The 23242-nt window shown below is 47.1% G+C and overlaps 1 protein-coding gene across 1 annotated transcript in view; it reads right to left on the reverse strand.

Annotated features, from left to right (window-relative positions):
* Window positions 1–573: 573 nt before the first annotated feature.
* IGFBP2 (insulin like growth factor binding protein 2) overlaps window positions 574–23242 on the reverse strand; it is a 58678-nt gene continuing 36009 nt past the window's right edge. Inside the window, exons 2-4 of the mRNA XM_015635416.2 lie at window positions 5799–6022; window positions 4243–4383; window positions 574–2472 (exon numbers count right to left, since the gene is read on the reverse strand). Coding sequence (XP_015490902.1) covers window positions 2305–2472; window positions 4243–4383; window positions 5799–6022 — 533 coding nt within the window. The 3' untranslated portion in view covers window positions 574–2304. The remainder of the gene's footprint in view (window positions 2473–4242; window positions 4384–5798; window positions 6023–23242) is intronic.

Consider the following 23242-nt stretch of genomic DNA (forward strand, 5'->3'; position numbering starts at 1 on the left):
AGCCTCTCCTTCAATGCTGCCATTTTAACTGAATGTAGTGTGGGGTTGTTTTTATTTTTATTATTTTCCTCTCTGTGATGCCCAAACACCAAGCTCTGCTGTTACACTCCCTTTGGTAGCACTTCTCACCTTGGGAGAAGGTGCAGGACATCCCTCCACAGCCCTGTGAGTGGAGCAGCTCAGCCAAACTCTGGTCACACACAGAGCCTGTACCTCCCTGCACTTTCCCAACAGATTCACAAGGACTCATGTGTACGATAGGAATATAGCCAAGCAAAGGAGGAGTGACACCAGTTCCTCCCTGCTCACATAACTGGGGCCAGTAACAATGAAAAGCTCAGCTCCCATTACTGCCTGTCAGCCATGGACAGAGGATGGTCAGGGACAAATCTGCATGTGATGAATCAGGCAAATAAACATTTTCTGCAAGCACTGTGGAGGGGAAGGACAAGTTTTCTGGCATCCTATTTAATTTATTCCATCTTTACATAGCTCAGCTTTCTTAAAAGGGAAAAAGGCAAACACATAAGAAAACTTCCCTATTCCTAAACAAAACAAAGTACAAACTGCAGATGAGAGCCAGCATGTGCAAGTTTTATGTGAAAAAGCAAACACCCTCAGATGTTAACAGATAACAGGTCGCATCATTTTTACAGTTACTTGGTTTTGCATGGTGTGTTTTCTTCTTTCATGTGCTCCCATTCATACACATCCACATATGCCCATCCCCAACTTTCCAAAGGGGGTCCTTCCCCTGTCTCCCCCACTGCCATGTCCAAACCCCTGCAAAGGCATGAGGGCCCTAATTTACAGAGCCCACCCCCTGTGCCCTTCACACTTCAGATCTGAAATGTGGGTCCAAGAAGGGGGACAAGAAACAACAAACCATTTAAGAAAAGCCCGAGATGTTTACTCCAAGGAGAGGGTTTTTGCAACTGCTCTAATAAGGACAATCCATATTAAAAAGAAAAACCAAAAAAAAAAAAACAACGAAGAAAATAATAAAACCTCCTTGCTTAGGCAATGGGGAAGTTATTTATTCTCAGCATCAGTGTGTTCTGTACAGAAAGAAATCAACAGGTGAATTAACAGCAGAGACACATCTCTCCTCAGTATGTCCAGCACAAAACCTTTCAGAGCACCTGGAATCACTTGGATTTCATCTATACAAATGTGTATGTGGGCAGAGGAGTGAGAGTGTGTGTATGTGTGTTGTGTGTGTGTGAGGGCCTTTACAAAGCAGGATATATACTGTAATTTACTTACAAAAAGAAAAAGTTATGTGCTGAATAACAGATGCTCACTTCAGTCCCAAGCAAAAATGGAGGGACAAGGGCAGCTGCTTGGGAACGCAGGTTTTAGATGTTTTGTTTTTTCCTATCTAGAAATAAAGAAAAAATGAATGAGAGAGAGACATCCCCTGGCTTGTTATCCTAAATCTACACACGCATCCTTCACACCCAGCCTCAGCAAGTTCATTTTAGCTCCCTCGGCATAAGCTGTTCCTAAGAAAAACTGTGCAAAAGCCCTTCAAATCCCTTGGAAAAACAAGCATTTAGCTTTGCTATCACCCAAAGGCCCCATGCTCCCAGACCAGTGGTTGAAGCCAGGTCCCTGTGGTGTGCCCCAGAAAGAGCAAAGGAAGCACCCAAGAGTGTTGTTAGGGGGCAAGGTGGCAGCTGTCTCATCTTTAGCCCTTTCCCTCACTGCTGCTTCCTTGGGGAACACATTCCAACTGTGGTGTTATGTTCCAGCTGGGAATGTAGGGTCTTTCTTCCTTCCCCCCCTCCCACACCACATCCCATGCCAGGACTGATGGCTGGGCTGAGGCACAAGACACTGACTGGCAGGACACAAGAGGCAGGTGACAGTATTTACAGTCTTTGGTCTTGGGGAAGAGAGAAAAAGAGGGGGAAAGGCTGGGCTCTTTCAGGTTTTTACCCTCTCCCACTCATAGCAAGGGGTTTTGTCCCCTGGGAAGGGTCAGGGAGCACATGGCACTCTGTGCTGGAGGGTGCAGAAAGATGCCGCGAAGCAGCAGGGAGGGCAGGGCTGCAGAGTGAGGAGCAAAGACCAGTTTTCTGGTTTATGTTGGGTGAAAGACTAAGAAAGCAGTCCCTTCTCCTTGCAAAACCCCCACTGCCTTCCCCTCCCATTATCCCTCCCCTCCCCAGGAACCAGGCAGCTGAGGAAGGAGGGCAGCACCCAGTCTCTTCCAGAGCTTAAAGAGACATGCTGAAACTCATGTAAAATCCAGCACTGGGGCCACAGTGAGCCACCTCCAGCCAGCAAGATCACATCTGTCTACTGGCTCCGCAGGGCGTGTGCTCCCCGGTCCTCCTGCTCATGGGCTGTGTAGAAGAGGTGGCACTCGGGGTCCCCGCGGATGGTGGGTGCACCCTGGATCACCTTCCCATGGATGGGGTCCACGCACCAGCACTCGCCACGCTGCCCATTCACCGACATCTTGCACTGCATGGAGAAGAACGGGACAGGTGTCAGAGTCAAGAGAAGGACAAAACAATCCACTTCCAGGTCACCCCACCCCACCCCGCACTCTGCCAGTGCTGGGGCTTCTCTGGTTATCTGGCACTAGTTTAGATTCAGGCAAAATCCATAGGATGCTGTACTGAAATCCCCCAGGGCCAAATGCTTCACAGCAGTGTTACTCCAGCAGTACAGGATGAGGGCTGAACCTCTTTCCCCAGGGGCTGTGCCAGGGACCAAGAAGCAAATTTTAAGTGTCCCTGAAATGCATCACCCTTTGCCAACTGTTGATGAAAGCATCCAATGAGACAAGAACCTTTGGCAAAGGGGGACGAGACAGACTGACAAAGGAGCTATGTAAGATTCTTCTCATCGGTAGATTATGGTAAACAAACATCAGACCAAGGCCCCCACAGCCAGACCAAATAGATTCACTCATCCCAGAACAGAGGTGGGAACCATGGTGCATCTGGACCTGGACTCTCTCCTCCCAGTCTTGTTAGAGAAAAGTTTCTTGGTCTAATAGTTATTGTCCTACTCCTGCCCTTCAGTGCTGCAGGTACTTTGAACCCGATGTTCATCCCTTCAGCCCCAGCAGATACATTTCTGAACAGGGTGTAGTGGGACATGCAGAGGTTACTCCAAGCAGGCCAGTGCAGGCTGACTTGTTCCCCAGGTACAAGGAGCAGCAGAAACTGTTTTTTTTCTTCTGTAGCACACTGCAGTGTCCAGCCTCATTCCCCAGACATGGCTCATCTTACAGGCAATTTGCCAGCTCTACTCCATCCAACCCTTCCAAGTGTGCTCATGCTGGGGGATCCAGCCAGCTCATGGGGCTCTTCAGAGGTAGATGGGTGAGGGTCCAAGTGGGACAGAGACAGAAGAACAGACAGAGGGAGATTCTCTCAGAGCATCCTATTTTTTTTAGTTAATGCTTCTGATCAAGGGGTAGAAGTAGCCCTAAATAAAAAGCCTAGCCATGTAAATAGCATGGGTCCCCTCCAAAGGCTCAGTTATAAGGGATCCTCATATCCAGGTATTATTCACAGGTGACTCTAGTCAACCCTGCACCAGCTGCTGTTCTGCTGTTTTTCTTGGCAGTTTTTTCCCCACTCCTCACCCACTGTCACCTAGTGGATTTGCATGGATGAAGCCAGAATTCAGACACACAAGTTTTCTGAGTTTTTCTGGGTCCTATAAATGCCTTAATCAGAAGTATGCTGCACCCCAATCCCCACCCTGCCTGGAAGGAATCTCTCCTGGAGGTGTGGGACCAGCCTTGACTTGTGGGAGAAAACCAGTAAAGTGCAGCAGAAACCTTTCTGACTCCCAGAAGTGCCTTCTCATTTGTCTACAAGGCTGTTTCAGTATTCAGTCCCTCTCTGCTTTTCTCTCTCTGTCTGCAGCAGGGCCCAGACATGACAAGGCCTGGCTCAAAGTTCAAGAAAATAGACCTGGGCAGATAAGTAGCTCTTGTGGGGAAGAACTAAATTGATTCTCCATCTCTGGACTGTCCCACAACCATGTGTGGATGTGGATTACATCTCCACTTGTGCAAACCTGTGGCTGCAGATGCACCTGGGTGTAACTAAACCTGTCCATGCCACATGCAACATTTGCTCTTTACCTCACATGGTATCAGCCCAGCCTTGAACTATGCAAGTTCTGTGTCTGTACATGGTGGGGACAGACAGTGAGCGAAGGGCTGCTTCTGGAAGCACAGACAGCCCCAGAGCTCCCACTCTCCCCACTCACCTGTTTGAGATTGTACAAGCCATGTTTGTCGCAGTTGGGGATGTGAAGGGAGTAGAGATGCTCCAAGGGCCCTCGCTCATCTGGCAACCGCATGGTAGATATGCGTTCCAGGACCTGATCCAGCTCCTGCTGACAAGGGGTCTGAAAACAGCACAGAAAGCAGATAAATAAATAAATAAATAAATATCAGGACAATGGTACCATTCAGCATCAACACTGTGGACAATGGGAACACCAGTAGGGATGAACACATGTGCATCCCTAAAGACACAGGTTCACCACTGGGTCCTGTTGCAGATTTCACCTCCAGGTACCCAAAATCAGAGTCACGCACAGACATGGATGTCTCCCATGTACATGGCCAAGAGCCAACATAATACCAGGTCCCAAGTCCTGGATACAGAGGAGAAACCTCAGAGAGGCCACCATGGCTCCCACTGGTGGTGACGAGTGACATGAAGCAGGGCTAGTCCAGACAGACCAGGAGGGTTTCCATAACCATAGCCCAGAGCACACACCTCAGATGCAGTTTTGGCCCAGAAGTGCAACTCAAAATCACGTGAAATTCCATGGGAGTGGAGAGGAAACCTGGGAATGAAAGTACCCAAAAACCAGCCTCTGGAGGTATCCTTTCTCCACAGCAGTTCCCAGACAGGGCTTCCAGCCAAGGCAGTATGGTTGAAATATGCCTGATGTGAGCCAAACTAAGTCCACACCTCTCTGCTTTTGCAGTGGGTGAGGTTTTGGGGTTTTTTTGCAAAGGAGCAGCAGCAGTGTGTGAGCTCTCAGAGTTGATGGTGCCTGCATTTTCTTTCGAACTTCTGTTTTGCCTAGTTCTTGGAAGGCATGAGGACTCATTTAGAGCTCCTTTCTGTCCCTGTGCTTCCCAGATAATAATAACTCTGTATGTTTACAGGGATGTATATTGCGGACCCTTTGGGGTGGGTTTCCATCTCCATCCCCATTCCTATCGCATCTAGTTGCCTTGATCAAGCTTCCCACTAGAGGGAAGCCACGGCCAAGAACTGGATAACAGACAGGGATAGGCAAGGAGACTGGGAGGTGTTAGATCATTCTCCCTGCTACAGGACAATCACACAGGTCATCCTCGGGACTTGTGGCCTCCTTTAACCTGGACTGGGGCTGCCCTGCAGCAGGCAGACAGCCCTGCTTCTGGCCCCTCAAATCCCCTTGGGCCACAGCTGCTTAGTGAAAAAGGGTGTGAGAAAGCCAGTCCATGGGCAAAGGGCATGCCTTCACCCCTGCAGAGGTGGGTGCTGAGTCAGCAGAAGCCCCTCTTCAGGAGGTGAAGCTGCAATGAAAATAATGCCTCCTGACCAGCATACCAAAAGTTCATCAAATGGTGTGTCCAGCCTCAGCATCAGGCCAAAAATGTTTGCTTTTCCTCTTTTGCTTCTCCCCACTTTTTTCTTTCAACTGATTTTGTTGTTTGTTTTTAAGACAGTAATTGCAGATGACACTTAGGCTTTGCATTCAGCATTTCCCAATGAGCACACAGCTTCCCCCCTTAGCTCCCCACAGCCCTGCCCTCTCACCCTGCCTGTCGACAGCCGTGACTTTTTGGAGTCCTCGTGGTTGTGATGGGCCTTGCTGACTTTGCCCATCTGCCGCTGCTGCTCGTTCACCTTCTCCCTCATCACTGCCAGCTCCTTCATGCCCGTCTTCATGGGCTTCCTCCCTCCAGCTCCACTCAGGATCCCCATGGTGCCATCCACGTGGTTCTCAGCAAGAATGCTCTCAGACCGGTCATCACCATTATCTGCAGGAGACGGGGCAGACAAGGAAAGCGTCCAGCTCAGTCAGGCGCTGCCTCACGTGTTCATCCAGCCCTAGATCATTTTCAGACGTGGCTGGTTACCAAGCCATAAAATCTTTGCATGCAAAAATGTTAAATTGCATTAGCCCTTTCATCTGGAAGGTGAGAAAAGATCCTTTCATTCTGGAGTTATTACCACTCTTAAAAGACAGTTTAGAGAGCAGGGGAAATCGCTGCTGGAGAAGTTCTTTCTGGCTTTTCTGTGACCTTCCAAATTACTTCCCAAGAATGCAATTTTCCCATCAGAAGTCCAGTTGGATTAGAGATGCCAAGTGTACCTCAGCTCCAACACTTAAAACCACAGTGATCAGCAACAATACCTTGAGTCCATCTATCATCCCTCAGAGTATCTCCAGGAATACTTACTCAATATTCATGTGCTAAAATAAATTCTCAGGCCTACTTTCAAAAATACCTCGCCTTTGTTCTGTGGCCATGTGGCCACCCTAACATCCTTTGGAGTTCCTGCCATTTCAGTGATCATCATCCTTGCCATACCATCTTTCCCATTGTTTGTCATACACTGTTACTCATTTAGCTTCTACCTACTTCTGCATTTGGCCACTTCTGCTGACAGAGGAACAGTCACAACTCTGCCACTGCTGAAAGCCACAAGATCCCAGCTAGTTCAGCCATTTCAAAATCAGTTAGCAGAAATCTGAGGATTTCTGGACTTTTTCCATCTCCTGCTCTGTGCTTCATGCATTTTCCCAATTCACCAGGAATTTGTGAGAGCTAACCTTGCCACAGCAGGATATGATGGTCACAATGCTGCAGGCACCAGTCTCTTTGGACTTTGCAGTGGCAAAGAGGACAGATCTCAATTCTTCCTGTTTGCTTCAAATGCCCAGGAGGTGACAGCTGATCACTCCTTGTTGCCTGCTCTGATCTGGCTGAGCAAGCGCATCTAATACTATAGCTGAATATAATATTGAAGCTGACCCTGAATTAAGCTGGGACTTGAAGCAAGACCTCCAGAGGTCCCTTCCAGCCCAAATTAGGATTGAACCCACACATGCACATCACCTCTCAGTGCAATAACCCAGGTCAGGCTTTATATGTCTCTGTATATATTTCTCTATATAAGACCTTTTCAGCAACTTCATAGGTACCACACCAGGGGACAGACCAGGCTGTTCTGGTGGTGGTGACAAACAGGAAGTGTCTTTCAGTACTGCCAAGGAAGAACTGTAGCACCCAACTTCCCAGCATCACAATTCTCTCTGGCACCTCCAGTTTCAGCTTTCCAACATTATGGAATTCAGGCACTTACCTAGAGGTAAAGAAATCATATCAAAATGTGCATGATGCAGGACAAGCAATGCTTTAGCTCACCTAACAGTGCTTAATTTATGGATCTCTCCTGCTTCTGAGGACCAAGCATACAGAGCATTTACAGATGTTAACAGTTCCTTTTTTCAGAATCTGCATGATGATGTTTTTTCAGGGCATAGCCCTACTGTCACAACAGAGTGAAAAATCATAATAGAAAGTGTTTTATTTCTGCCACAGCTTTCTAAGCTCTTTTCAGGTATTACAGCCCCAAGCTCACAAAGGAGAAACTGCCAGAAGAGTTTTGTCTGAACTGAATCAGCAAACATGCAGCTGCCTGATGCCGAGATGGCCCAGGTGGGCTGGATCAAGGCACTACCTAGCCAGATATTCATGAGACCATCAGCAGCTGCTTGAGAGCAGGACCATTCCTAATCTGTGCTGCAGACCAGCAGTAAAAGCACTTTCATGCCTGAAGAATGCATGTGACCCACAGGATTCAAAAGCCACCAAAAGACCCATCTCTCAGTGGATTTGTCCAGTGTCTTTCTGAACTTCTTCACAATTTCTAAAAATACTAAATGCATTTGGTCTGCAGGTTTTTAGCTGCTTAGGTAGCAGATGAAAAGTAAACATGGGGCAAAACCAATCGGGCAAAGTCCATTACTTTCCTCAGTTCTGGTTCCAGATGAGAATTGAGACCAGGTTTGATAGCCAGATGGGCGAGCTCAAAGTCTAGGCTGCTGTCTGGTGATTGCCATCTGGCCATCATCCTAGGAGTCAGACAAGCAGTATTTTGAGCAGGAATATTCTGTTTATACGCCAGTCTCCCCATTAATTAAAAACACATAGTGAGAGGAGAGAAGGCCATGAGGCTGCCTTTAGAGAAGATCAAATAAAAAAGCACCGTTGAAGAGACAGGCAAGGCTGGCCAGGCCCTGATCCCCAACAAGCTGCTTAGGAGAGTTTTAGCCTTCTGACCTCCTTTGTGCTCCTCTCCTTGGTGCCCCCCAAGTTGTCAACAACAGCAGAACAAGGGCAGCAGCAGGGCAGCTTCTCAGACACACCACAGTCCCCTGCTTCATTCAGAAAAAGATGGTACAAACTAACAGAAAAGCAGCAAACTGGAAGTGATGTCTTTCCCCATCCATTTTCACTCCTTCCTGCCTCCAACTAAAATATATAGACATCTGCCCAAATAAGCACTGTGCTAGTAAATGCAGGCAAGCTGGTAAGCCTCTTGTCGGCTGATTCATTCACAAAACCTGCTTCTGATAATATTTTTGCTCATTTTTCTCACTTTCCAATGCTAACAAATATCAGCCCAAAGAAAACCACCGATGGGAGTGGAGTGTGCAAGCCAATGTGCATGAACACACCCAGGAGAGATTGGTCTTGGCTCCCCAGGCACCATCACAGGAGCAAGACTGGATCAGTGGCCAGGAAGGTCTAGCTGCTATTGACTGTAAGCTCTCCTCTCTAAGGCCAAGTCAGCTATAGTGAGCCATGCCTTTGACCCTGCTGCCAAGCTGGACTGGCCCACCTGGGGCTGATGGCAGAGCCCCATCACAGCTTTTCCCTCTCCCAAATCTGGTGCTGCTCTTAGAAGAAGCTATCCTGACTTGGAGCTTCCAGGGGTGGCATCATCACAGGGGAAGGGAGATGAGACAGAAGATGTTGGCCCCAAGTGCAGAGCATCAGCATTTCTTTCAGGACAAGCTGCATGCACAGGAGAAGGCTGAGCACCAGGTGTGATGGACTACATTTGAAAGAGCAAAAGGGCTGGGGAGCAACAAGAAGAGTAGAGAGATAAAAGACTCGAGGTCAGGACAGCACAGAGCATGCCACAAACCAAAACCCCTCTTACATCCAGATAATGCTTTATAATGCTGCCCCAAAAGTGGCAAGTCATGTTTATTTATTACAAACCATGAACTTATGAAGCCACCTACCACCCCTACTAGCATGGGATGGGCAGGTATGTAATAGCCTCAAGACACAGAGCCCTAATCTGTCTGTCATCCTGGCCAACGCCTTTTTGCTGACCAGTTTCAATTCACACTAAATATATCTGTAAGGGAGTGGTGCTAAACTCCAAAACAATTGTTTTATAGCTTTTTTTTTATGGCATGTGGAAAACATCTCCTGTGTTATTTTGGATCAAAAGGTAGAGAGCTTTGTGCAGGGTGGGACAAGTGTGGCTATTCAACTAAGCAGATAGCTGAAGTTCTCCTAAATGCTGATGCAGAGTCCATGAAACACCTCTCTATTTGCCAAGAAAACAATTTCTTTATGGCCTTTTTCAAAGAAAATTCACATTAGTTTCAATGGGGCGAGGACTTGGCTGAGAAAAAAGCCTGTTCAAATGGCCATCAGTTAACATTTGTAGGAACCTGCACTGTCTTGCCAACATTTTCAAAAGTGACTACCAATTTCCAGGGCTAAAGCTTTTGGGAATCTGGTTTGAGACCTCTAGGCACCTCTGCCGAGACAGCTGAGAAACAAAGGGGCTGAAAAACAACTTGTCACTTCCAGAGCTACGAGAAAAAATGTACCACACAAAAAAAGGCAGCTGCCTCAGGTTAAAAATATATTTTTATCCCTTTGAAGAGCCCTGAAGCGTATCTGGGCCGCAGAATGAGATGGAGCCAGTAGCACTCACTTAGCACAGGAGGGCCAGGCTCTATCACGGAGAGTACACACCATGCCAAGGACTGCAGCCACCCTCACCAGTGCTGCTCCTGCTCTCTCTGCACTTGCTTTCCTTCATCAACAGCTTGCCCAGAGGGTTTCACGTGCATTTGCTTATCTGCCCGGGGTGTTTGTACAGTGTTTAAATGCTGATTAAGGTCCCAGACCCACAGAAAGTTTCACCCAAGTGGCATTCGACACCCTGCCTGAAACCCCACTAACTGGGGGTTCTGGCTGTGTCCTGGCTGGATAGGGCTTATATCTCCCTCCCACAGCAATCACAGCCTCCACTGGCCAGCATTTTCCTTCTGAAGATGTCTAAGGGCTGTGCAGTTCATTAATTACCCTGAAGACAAAAAGACGTTCATCCTGAATTACATGTGATTAAATAAAACAAAAAAAAGGCACAGAAATATTTGAGAATGCTGCCCAAAGCCGTGCAGGGAATATACAGGCAAATCCAGAAGCCTAAGACCTGACCTGGCACTGCACCATGTACAGGAGTGAGCATACTTGGAGTTGCAGGAATGCAGCATCCATGAAGATTTTTCTTACCTTGAGCAGCGTCATCCATCTTATCTAGTTTTGAGGGCTTTTTTGCCTCCAACTCTTTTAGCTTTTTGTGTCTGCAAGTTCTACCATTTCAGGGTAATTTAAATGCCTTATTGCTTGCTACTTTATTTTAAGGAGCAAAGCTGCCTGTCCCAGGCTGTCAGGAAGTCAGTGCTTGTCCTGTGCAGCCTGAGAGCAGACAGAGAGAGCCTTTAAGCCTGACCTTTCATATGCACAACAGCTCCAGTGGAAGAATTACTTGTAGGAAGGTAGGGAAGGAGCAGACAAACCCCAGCTACAGCCCCAGTGACCTCTGCCTCATCAGTCTGCAAAGTACTTCTAGAAGAGCCCTGGGCAAAGGTGCAACAGCTCTGTTGTGTGTGTTACAGCCTGGAACTCAGAAACCTCAGAAAAACTTTGCCCACAAGGATTATACTGGCATTGCAATTGCCTCACAGCAGGAGCTGCCAAGAACAAAGCCCACCCCTAAGCCCAGGACCTTTGGCCCACACCCTACCCCAAGAAGAACCCAGGGTTTGCTGATCAGTGATGCCAACCTGTAAAGCACCGAGCTGTGGCACAGCATCTATCAACACTCAGCTGGCAGCAGAGAGAAAATGTGGGAGCACTGGTACAAGGTCTGACCCCAAGCATCATCAAGCCAGCCTGGATGCAGCTGTCCAGAGGCAGATGAAACCAAAGCACCCACTCAAGTTTCACTCTTCACTTTGCATAAAATCACATCTGGAAATGCCACAGAGAGTGCATAAGCAATGGACTGTGTAGGAGAGGGGGCAATGGGAGACAGACACACATTAGAGAAGCATCACCTGCCCTGCAACAGCATCTCTCACAGAGGGTAACCATAGATGCTCAGGGGAGGGGCAGAAGAGAAGACCATCACAGAGCAATTCTTCCTCTGCTCTCCTCCTGGACATCGGCAGGTCAGAAACCAAAGCTATTTCATCTAGACTGGGTTTAACAGCCACTGACAGACCTAAAGAGGGAAAAGCTGTGCATGACCCCTCCGGATTCAAGTACAGGGACACCCCCATACTGCTTCCTATCCCCTCTCCTCAGCCTGTTCTTCTTAGCCTCATCCAGTTCTGCATGGGAAACATGCCATGTTTAAGCTGTTGATTTGGTTGCAAAGGACTTACAAGTCCAGAGGTATCCATGCCACCCAGCTTTTGGGAGGACTGGCCTGAAGACCACTCATCCCAATCTCTCAAAAACACTGGCTGTCAAGGGATACCCATCACTTCAGAGCATCTCTCCAGCTGCTGGAAAGCTCTGCAGGACTCTGCCTGCTGGCATTCCCAGGGTTATTTCATCACACCAATTGCTCAGTATCAGTGAGGAATTGCACACCACAGCCAGAAAATTCTTGCATTGGTCTCCAAGAGCTTGCTTTACCTCTGTGATAAGCTGTCCACAAAGCACTCTCAGATCTCCAGGGGCCAAAAGCCCTAGGGCTCTGCAAACATCCTTTTTTTTTTTTTGCGATGAGATCTTTTCAGCCCATCTCTACTAGCAGGGAAGGCAGGACTGGGGAGGGAACAGCATGTTCTGGTCAGGGGTTGCTTAGCAAGCTCCCCTCCCTACCCTGAGCAGCTGGCATCGAGGGGTGATCCAAGGGGCACCCAGTGCTTTCCTTTGACTCAGGCATCCTACAGGAAATGCTTTATGCGCCTCCAAAGTGCCAGGGACACTGACTCTGGGCAGCACAGCAAAGCAGCCTGCTTTGCTCTCTTTTCTCTGGCAATTCCTACTGGTTGGAGAGCTCAACCTTCCCTCCTCCATCCACCTCTTACCACTGCACAGTGCCCTATAGCACACCTGTGCACCTCTGCACACAAAGCCCTCCAGCACTGAGGGAGAAGCAATACTGACATGAAGCTGATGTCAGATGAGGATAGAAAATGGACTGAGATATCCTTCCCCCCGGGCTTTACTTCAAACAGTCTTTTTTTTACTTTTTTTAAACCATGTTTGTAGACTAGTTTCCCAAGGATACAGGACTTGAGCAATTACACAGCCTGCTTCTATGTGTTTCTGCATGTGCGTATGTTTGTATGACTGCCTGTCTCCCTATTAGCTCTCCTCCCCCTCCACCTCCCAATATATCTACAAACACGTCAGCAAATGCCAACTGCATCTCAAACAGGAACACAATTCGCAAAAATAGTAAGTTTCCACCATTTCATGGAAATGTGCAACCAGGCTGAAGAGAGACAAAATAGCAGGGTTTGTTTTGTTAGCTTTCTTTCCAAATTATTTGACTGAAGGGCCGTGTAGCACATTACCAGTCCACTCTGTGCAGACCCAGCAAAGCACAAAGCACCGCTGGGGAAGGTCTGCTTCAGCCCTCCTCCTGCCAGCAGTGAGCCTGAATGTATTGTTTGCGACATCCTGCTCTCTACCGCACCAGCTGTTCACTGTGTGCCAAGAATGGTAAGTAAGAATGCTGTTCAGGACCCTCAAAAATGCAGAATACTTTAAGTCCCTTCATTTACCAAGCTTCCACTTACAGTGTGCTTTTCTTTCACCACTTCTCCCAGGCGTGGAGCTGCTGTGCATCCCAGTGCACACCTACAGCAGAGACACTCTGGACTTACCTAAAAGCTGAGGCTGAGGAGCCAGAAGGTCTCATCTCATGGCTGATGACAGCGTTTTTGTGCATGTACTTAACCTCCACATGTGTGAAGGCAGCATGCTCAGGGGAAAGACCTTCAACGCATTTGGAAGGTTTTGCTGAGTGAGGCTCTCTGAGCTCCTGCCACCATAAAAGCATTCCCCCTTGTCAGTGAACCGTATCTCAGCCTTTTCAACACAGTTCGACAATTAGCCCTCTGCAAAGCTCCAACCTTCCCAGCAGAACCAAATGAATTAACTTGAAAACACTTCCCAGCTTAAATTAATTGCACTGCAGCTTCCCGATTTGACATTGACCCTGTCTGTAAAATCCCCAGAGCAGTTACTGCTTAGTCATTAGGGGCTTCTGCCTGAATGAAACAAGCCATTAATCCTACCAAGCCAAGTCTCTGCTCTCCTTCCCTGCTCACTCACATGCATCTGTGTGGTCTTCGGGCATCCCAAAAAGCCTGAACCAACTTCTAGTATAAGATCAGTGCCTTCTTTGGTTCCTATGAATTTCCAGAATAAAAATGAACCACAAAACATCCTTATAAATTTCCTATAGGTTTAATTGCTGTGTTTGAATTACCTGTATTTCCACACTGGAAACATGGGCCCATCTCTAACCCCGAGTCCAAATCTGCCAGGGCTTTTGCATCCCATAGTCCAGGGTACTGGAGCACAAGCACAGGAGAGTTTTCCTTACTGCAGCCTCCACGAGGGTGCCTGCATGTTCATTACTATCTAGATTATCTTTGGCATTAGACTGCTGCACCTCACTTTCCTGCAGGAGAGCCAGATGCTGTCAGAATCACAGAAGCTGTGAATCTCAACAAGGCCAATTCCCAGGTATGACACTCTGCAGCCTGCCAGGAAGGACTGATGAAGAACTTATAATCTGATGGACGCACAATATACAAAAACAAGAAACTCTTCAAAATCACACTAAATGTTTCTGCCTCCCTCACACATTTTGGGAAAAACTGTAGTATACAGGACCTTTTCAGACTATTCTCCTATTTTTAAATTATTACCTTCATCAGTGCAGGCCACAACAAGCAAACACCATGCTTGCTGGAGACAGACTGCCAAAGATTAGTTTGAACCTGCACAAACAAGAGATGGACTACTAGAGGAAGCACTCACATCTGTCCATGTCTCCTGGACAGGGTGCTTTAGCCAAATACAAGACATCTTGCTTCAAGGAGAGGTGGCTGAGGGAAATTTTGTGGGTTCTATCATATAAGAAGCTAAGGGAGAAAGTCTCTGACAGTGCCCTCTGCCTGTTCCAGCTCCTCAAGGACAGACAAAAGCTCACCAAAAAGATGTCCTCTGGCTCTGGAAGCCCAACCGCAATTCACTGATTTGTGAGTAAGCAGTTGGTGCCTGTTCATAACCCCTATCAAGATCAATGGCTGCTGGGGAAGTGGCTCTGGACATGGCATGACCAGAAGAGCCTGCAGCAGAGTACTGCACCATCTAGGAAGGCTATATGCAGCACAGCCAGAAGTCTGACCTTGTACCCTCAAGAAAGGTGAAAAAGCCTCAAAACTAGCAATAAAAAAAAAACAGTCAAACAAAAAACAACCCACAAATGAAGCAAAATACACTTAAAATGCAAAAAGTTGCTTCATCCTGCCTGTAAGAGCCATCTCTCAACTATCTCTGGTATTGCTCTGTTCCCTTCTCAGCCACATTGGCTTCTCCAGTTATTATGCATACAAATGGAATTAACTTCAGTCATTTATATTACTGATTTTTAAATAACATCTCACTTTTCCAAAGTCAATTTTCCAGACGGCAGCTCAGGCCAGGACTCCCCTCACCACCCATCCAAATCTCATTGCACATTTCCTCAGTCTGCCTTTTTCAAAACACACTTATTACAGTAATTTCTTCCTACCTTGTCAGAAACTCTGCCAGAGCCCAACAGCCAATACCATCAGCGTCACCTTAAGGTCTGCTGGACTCACTGTCCTCATGCAGCCCCTGAGCCATGCACCAGCCCTTAAAGCCAACACTGTATGCTTTTTCCCCCAGAAGCTTGCATTCCCCAGGCACAAAGCACAGGTGCCTCCAAATAAAACCAGAGCACTGAACCGTAGGTACAAAGAGGGAGTATCTACAGCAATTTAGTTGAGCCTTTTCTGCCCTCAAGCATGTCCCGGCTGCCTCCAGCACTCACAGTCATTATCTTCCCTCCTCATGAGGGCTGTTACTTAGTCGACACATCCCACATTTAAGCCACAAATTGAGCTGTTCCCGAATTGTGTTTTTTTCTCATTTGACATCCAAGCTAAGCAACACCACAATTGTTTCAGGTTATGTCAAAACACTTTGGTGATCTGTTCTTGGGGCAGTATTTCACTCAGTTTTGCAGTCACTTTGCTCAATTTCTTTAACCCTTGTTTCATCCTTCTCACAGCTAGAGGCAGAGCTGAATGAACCCTTGCGTTAAAGTACTCCATGAGAAGGGACTGAACCAGGTCTTGCACATGTATTTGTTATGCACATTTACTATTTATCTTAGTATGTGCATTTACTGAAACAAGGCAACTGCCACTCTCTAAGGATAAAGTCTTCACTGATACAATACTGCTACTGAAATATCCTGGAGCTTAGACAAAATTAAGCCTTTGCAGATTCATCGCACTGCTGACTGACACATGCAGGAACACAATGAAACATTCGAACTCATGGACACTCTACCAGAAGGCAGTGATTTGATCTGTAATACCTGTTTGTGGCATACAAGGGCCACACACACCCAAGTAATGCAAGGTACCTTTTACGGTCCCTCAGTGACTTCCAACCTCCAGAGCCTACAGCATGGCCATATCCATGCCACTTGGCCTTTAGAAGGGGAATTTTCCTCCCCACAGGTGCAAGGGAAGCAGTGCCAGGCAGCCTGCTGCTTCACTCTGATGTTGTTGCTTTGGTCTCTTGCCTTTATAGAAAAAAGGGCTGTATCTCATTCTGTTTGAAAATTACTCTCTATTTTGGGCCACCCATGAAGTTGCCCGAATTCAAACCTCAGGAGTTTGCAGACTCCTGCTGAGCAAACGCAGGAAGACAGAGTCATAAAACTGTGGTAGAGGAAAGAAGAAAAGACGGGAATATCAGTGGCTGCATTCCCAAGGAGAATGGAGGCACTGCAAAGCTTTAGAAACAGACCACCACAGAACACAGTGATGGAGACAAACGTGATAACCCAGCTTTACCACTGGAATGGAAGCTGGGGTGCACATCAGTCAGCTTTCCATTCAAACAGCTCCAGAAAGCATTTTGTGTACAGCCAGGCAGCATGCTCAGCACCAAGCACCCTGGTGTGTTTGCTTTACACCTGATCTACACAGCACCCCTTTCTTGGCCAGATAATCTGGATACTAGTTAAAGTCTTGGAAGAGATCCAAGCATGTGGGAAAGAGCACTTGAAAAAGGGGATCTGATGATACAATGTGTGAGATGGCCCCCAAACTAGAGAAAACCACCCCTGCCTTTGTAAGCAACTCAAATACTGAAACACTGAGCTTCTGCAAGGAAGTGCAGGGAATCCCCTGGCTTCAAGGAGGACTGGTGCTCCCACTGAATTCACTCCAAAATGCCAAACACCATAAACTGGCTTATGGCATACAGATGTTTATGTCTTCCTCCAAACCAACCCAGAACATGGTGTACACCTGGCGTGGGTCAGCCTCCCCAGCCACAGCCCAGACAGCTGCTCAGCAGCAAGTACGGCTCACACTGTACTCTGCTCATGTTGTACAGCAGGCAACAGGTTTTACCTGGTCTTTATCTATGGAATTTTGGAGCCCCCAAATTTTCAGAGCAAAATTCAGCAGTCATTTAAGGGCATGTAAGTCCCCAGGCACAGGGTCTGAAGAAGGAGCTCATCAAGGGGGGCACTAAACCATCCCAGGAGCCCTTAGGTGGGAGGCTGTCAGAGGTAGATTGCCCTGGAGTGCTGTAACTCACACTGCTCTCAGACAGACTACCACAGCTGGAAAGCACTGTAACCACAGCCATCCCAGAGGCAAGGGAGCAGGAGCCAAAGCGACAGCGGGGAACAGCAGCCCCCAGCAGATACATACCCCTTTTTATCAAACCCCAGAACAAAAGCACTGCTGCACTATTCCCCATCAGGAAGCAACAGGTACCAGCACCAACCACCACCACACTTGGTCCATAAAGCCCCATTTCATTAGAGCCACTGTTGCCACATCTGTTAGTGTTTTAAACCACATACATCTGGCTTAATTGAGCACTTGACTTTATTGCTGCTTTATCTCCATTTTCTAAACAGGCCTTGGGGAGAGGGCTTTGTGTGGCTGACATTTGCTTCTTTTTTTATTCTTCCTTTTTGAATTTTTCTTTCACTGAAATTCCACCTGAAGCAGGAATAAAAGCCACTGTGACAGCTGCTCACAATCTCTGGAGCTGCTTTCAGGAAAGTCTCCTCTCTAGACAATAAACCAGAATATTTAGCATGGGGTTTATGTGCTTCAAAACTGCAGACTTCAACCCACCAACCCTCCCTTCCCACTCTGTTTCTCCAGAAAAAAAAAAACAAAACAGAATTAGTGGCAGAAGGTGGTGGTAGTACATGTCAGGAAGAAAGAAAAGAAAAAGGATCTTGCTGCCCCTGCTGTCTCTGAAACTTTGCCTCTGCCAAGTTACAACAAACAGGAAAAGCAGAATCAAAACACAGCCCCCATGTCCCCCTCCAACCACCCAGTGCAGGCTGTACTGGTGCCAGCTGTCACTCACAAACAATCACACTGAGACTCCTCTGGCACATCCTTCCAGGTGGTCTGAACAACAGAAAAGCCCAGCTCAGGAAGCCTGCACTTGATGCACACAGTGCTTGAATCCCTTCCAGGAAGTACAAGGGTCCTTCATGCCCCCAGACTGAGGAGAGGTTACCTGAAATGCTCTTTGCCCGCTCCTGTATGCCTGTTTCCCTGTGAAACCAGAAGCCAGGCACACAGTAGCTGGGAATGTAGAGAAGCACTGATTGTAAAGTTGGCTGTTTTCCCACTAGACCACCCCAAGTACTTTGCAGCCACTGGGAGAACAGGATTGGTGCCTCCTGGGGCAAGGAGTTTGGACACCGTTGCTGGCCTGTGGCATCCTCACAGGGGCCCGTGTCCCAGCATCCTTCCACAGCTTTCAGGCCATGAGATGGGATGGGCACTATCCCAGACAGTATTTCTTTCACTCAGAGACCACTCAGCTGGCCACCTGTCACTGAGCACCAAATACACACAAATACATTACACTGCTTAACACTAACACAGACTGCAATCCACACAAGCAGCCCAGGAGCTCTGTACCTGCTAAAAGCAGGATGACTTGCTGAAATCAGGACTACTACTGCAGCTTCAGGGTACATGGCTGAAGTGATGTTTCATCACACCACCACTTGTCATGTCTGTGATGCAGCAATCCCCACAATCTGTTTCAGGCACCCAGAGGGAAGCTCCTCAGTTACACCACCACTTGCTTTTCATGCTCACCAGGTACGTGCCCCACCCCCACCAGCCATCTCCCAAGTGTCCTGCCCTGACCACAGCTCCTTGTCCTCCTGCCTGCCAAGTACAAGAGAATCCTCTTCAACCAGTGTCACACCTTGGGAAGTCTGTGGCTTTCGACACTTCCAATGGAAGCAGCCATCAATGTCTTGCCTGACCCTCTCCTATGAGAATAAGATATTCACAGCACTGTCAGCTCTCCCAGTGCTGTGCTCCAGTTTGATTTCATGCTGCAGGGCTGAGTCCAACCATCCTTTGTTGCTGCTGCCTGGTATCTTTTCTTCAATGTCTAAACACAAAAGGCACCCTTGAAGCGACCAAAAAGCAAGGCATACTAGCAGCAGCCAAATGAGCTCCCCTGGTCCTTCCTGTCCCAGTTGAACAAGACTTCAAACCAAAGAAAAGAAATATCTGAATAGTGAAGTGAGAGAGTCAAAATGTAATTAAACTCTGCACTTCCTATCCCAAACTGGTAATGGATGTTCCTGTGTGTGTGACAATTACTCAGGCAATCTTGTTTCACTAGAGAGGAAAACAGACCTGTCTTTAAGAAGACAAACTCCTGGATTCCTTGGAAGGAAAGCAGTGAGCAAATTACAGTCTCTAAATCTCTCCCTGCCCTCCTCTCTTCCTCCAGCACAGTTCATATGCACAAAGCAGAGACATCTTTCCTATGAAAAAATCCCTCTTCAGGCTTTAAGTTGAACCCAGCTGGACTCTACCTGTGGGAACACCAGTTTGAGTTATTTTCAAAAGGACACCCCCATCTTCCAAAGTTAGGGAAGGCAGAGAACTTAGGTACCGCTGTACAACCCACACTGACACTCCTGCTTTGACCAAGACAGAGAGGGGACAGCAGATGGAGCTTTGCTTCCCAGGGAAACTGGGAGCAGGCAGGGAATGAGCTGCTCTCCTCTGGGACCAGCAGCTGATATCAGACTGATCATCTTCTCTGCTTCTGGAAACCAATGACATAGGGACTTTCCAAGCCAGAGGCTGCACATGGATCATCACATTTCTTAGCCAGCCATACATCTGTGATTTTCTATACTTCCTTTTAGATGCCATTTATATATCAAGGCAATTTCCAGCTTCTTACAGTTCTTACTGAACTTACATAGTTCAGTTCTGTGCCCTGCTTGATCTTTTCATGGAATGCCAAATGAAACTGAAAAATAGTGATCTTCTTGTTCCTGCTTCACAGCTTTCCCTCAGCCCACAGGAACAAGTAAGCAGAAAGACCTAAACATCACAGTGCTGGCCTTTATACCCCGTTGAGGCAGGTTTTGAAGACCCCTTAGCCAAGGGGTGACCTTCAGAATGCTAAGTGCACCTGCTGTGTGCCATGCATGCCTCCAAAATCAACCACAGCCCTGGTGAAGGGCTGGGAGCCAGGACACCTCTTCTTTAAAAAGAAATAAAAATGCCCAGCCTTTTCGCAACTACAGAAGGCTTTGGCATGAGATAGGGGCACAGGAACAAAGCCAAAGCACATGGAAAACAGCAGCAGCAGTTCTTACTGCTGCATATGTGGAGAGCTGGGACACCACCCTGGAGCAAGAAACTCACTGCAAGCTCCTGACGAGCTGCACAGGGTTCCCTGACACAGAGAGCCCTCCAGTGCCACCCCCAGTGCTGCCCCGATGGCCCCAGCCCATCCGCACTTGCTCTTGTCACACAGTGAAACATGTTGGCTGAGGACCAATGAAAGCACCTTCTAATGGGATTTTTCAGGTTTCAAGGATATCAGTGTCTGGCACAGGCTAAAGTAATTAAGACTACTTCCAAGAGACAATCTGGCATTGATTAACCAGCTATTTACCACTGAACATTACAAGTCCCTGCTCTAAAAGTGTTCTACACCAGAACACTTGCAATTTCCTAATTGTTTTCTCCCCTGCCCCATTCCTGTCTCTCACAAAGCCCAGCTGTGGCCTCTCACACCACTCCCTCAGCCTCACCATGCTTTGCCTTGCTAAATAAACCATGATGGTGTCAGCCAGACTAAAGCTGAAAGGCTTCCTGAGGGTTAAAGGGAAAAGCATGTTGCTCTTGGCAAACAGATAAATCCGGTTTTCACTGAACAGGTCTTAAGATGGACAGCCACAGCCACATGTGCTTGCAATCATCATATTTACATTTGAGTCTTCCTACTGAATACCAGCAGGAAGAATACCAGGGTAAGAAAAGCCTTGGGCTGATCTCATTTCTACCAGCTTCATTTGGCTGATCTCTACACAGCCACAAATCTCTTCATCATCAAGTTCCTCCAGACCAGAGATATCCCTAGCACTGCAAGAGCTGAGTTAACAACTCATTTCACTACTACTCCCTCCTGCATCACTTAGAAAGTGTGCCTGGAGGAGCAGCAAACAGGTGCTGCTGGAGGGAAGGGTTTTTTAGTCAGCAGAGAAAAGTTACTGGTAGCATTTAACACCTCACAGGAGGGGTAATGCAAATTTTGCATTCAAAGACAGGATTTGGTACAGGACCAGAGGAGGTAGAATGGGCATGTCCAGTTTCAGGGCACTTCCACATGCTCTCCATGTGTAAATATCACCAGCTGCTTTACCATCCCCTCTTTGAAAGGGAATTTGGAAGGTCTTCCATTCCCAGTGAGCTCCAAAGGAGCAAAAAGGAACAAAATACACCCAAGCCTCTGTAGTACGTGAGTTCTTCCCTGCAAAGCTCTATCATCTCAGCTCCCAGTGCCCTCACAACAGATTGGAGATGCATGGAAAGACAAGAAATCAGTGGGATAGGACTTTGCCTCTTTTGAGGTCTGTAGAATACTATGTAAATTGACAGGGCAACATAAATATTATTAAGGAGGTGTAAGAGGAGAACGGAAACTGCTTATCAATAATGAAAAGCAAAAGTGAATAAAACCTGTGGAGATAATTCCACACAAGTTTGTTCTTAAAATAGATAATGGAGCACCACAGAAGAAAGTAGGACAGATTGGTCAGATATGATACTAGACAGGAAAAGGGCAACAGGGAAAATCTGACTACACCTATGGTTAAGTCTCGGAAGACCAAAAGGAATTAACAACTCTTATAAATATGCAGCTTTTACTGAGATGAAAACTACTGGATTAGGCAAACACGGACAATCAAAATAATTAGCCACTGGTATAGTTTACAAAAGGGTTGTGATAGTGTATAATGTTATGAGTGATTTTAAAGTCAAGACCAAATGTTTGTAGTGTTCTAGTCAAAACAGCTGTTCACACAGCAAAAATCTGTGGTCTGAACTAGAAAAGGAAGCAGGCTGAAGAATTAGACACTGTCCTTCTGGCTGTGAAGTTGTGAAAGAGTAACCTGGAAGCATCAGAGATAGATGCCCTAAGAAATGACCGTGTGGAACGATCCCTAAACCAAGAACCTCCACCAAAGAAAAGGGCAGTGCTCTGATTACGCCTACTGCAGAGGAGCTGGGATGGAGGTTTCCAGATGATGATTCCTTACAGAAAGTGGCCTCCATCAGTTGCCACAATTGACAAGCCTGAATTCTTAAATTGGACAGAAAATGGAGAAGCACCCATACAGCCCATGAACCCATGAAACAGCCCCAGAGACAATTAAACTCTTAATAGAGCATCAGCTGGTGGAAAATTTGAGAAGTCATCCAGACAAATTAACTTGGAAAATGGCAGAAGGCTGATGAATATTTGGCATCAAAACAGCCATCAGCCTCCCCGCGATGTTCCCAGAATGAAACTGTAGAACGAGCCATAAATAGTCTGAAGTGCATCTTGCTCCTTTGCCCCAAAGGCAGCATGGCCATGCTGGGGGAGCTTGGAAGTGGAAAGAAACAAATGCTTAAAAATCTAACCCTCACTGAGTCACAGGAATAAATCAGTCTAGAAAGGCCCACTGTAAACTGGGGAAGAGCCTTTTGGAGGCCTTAAAGGCATGTGACACTTCTCAGTTTCTCCCCTACCAGTTTTTGTTTCATTTGCAATTAAAGTATCAGAGCTGCCAGCTATCCTTTTCCCTGTTCCTGTCTGGGCTGTTGGCCTCAGACAATATACCTGATACCTCCTCTTGAGCAACCAATTCTCTATCTCTGTTCCCAACTTTACCACATTATCTAGTCATTGCCATTGTATAAGGGTTTTGTTTTAAAGCCTTCCCCCGCTTACCCATTGCAAATACTCACTTTCTGATCACTTGCTCCATTTCCCAAATCCCCTTTCATTTAAAGTTTCAGGTCACAAAGTACAGATTTCCTCTTTTCAGCTCCCCCCAAAGCTTGAGTAATTTAGCTTGGGTGCAGAGTAAACTCTAGAGCCTAAAGAAAAGAAACACACAGGACACTTCTGCTACTCTGAAATGCTGAGCAATAAAATCTCAGTAAATAAATAAATAGATGGAAACTCACTTTAGGTCAGATAATGTCATGCCACTTGGTTTGCTACAATTTAAAATAAAATCAATTTAAAAAACAGGCAGACCAGGGACCCACACCTGAAAAA

The sequence above is a fragment of the Parus major genome, chromosome 7 (genome assembly GCF_001522545.3).
Source record: "Parus major isolate Abel chromosome 7, Parus_major1.1, whole genome shotgun sequence".
NCBI lineage: Eukaryota > Metazoa > Chordata > Aves > Passeriformes > Paridae > Parus > Parus major.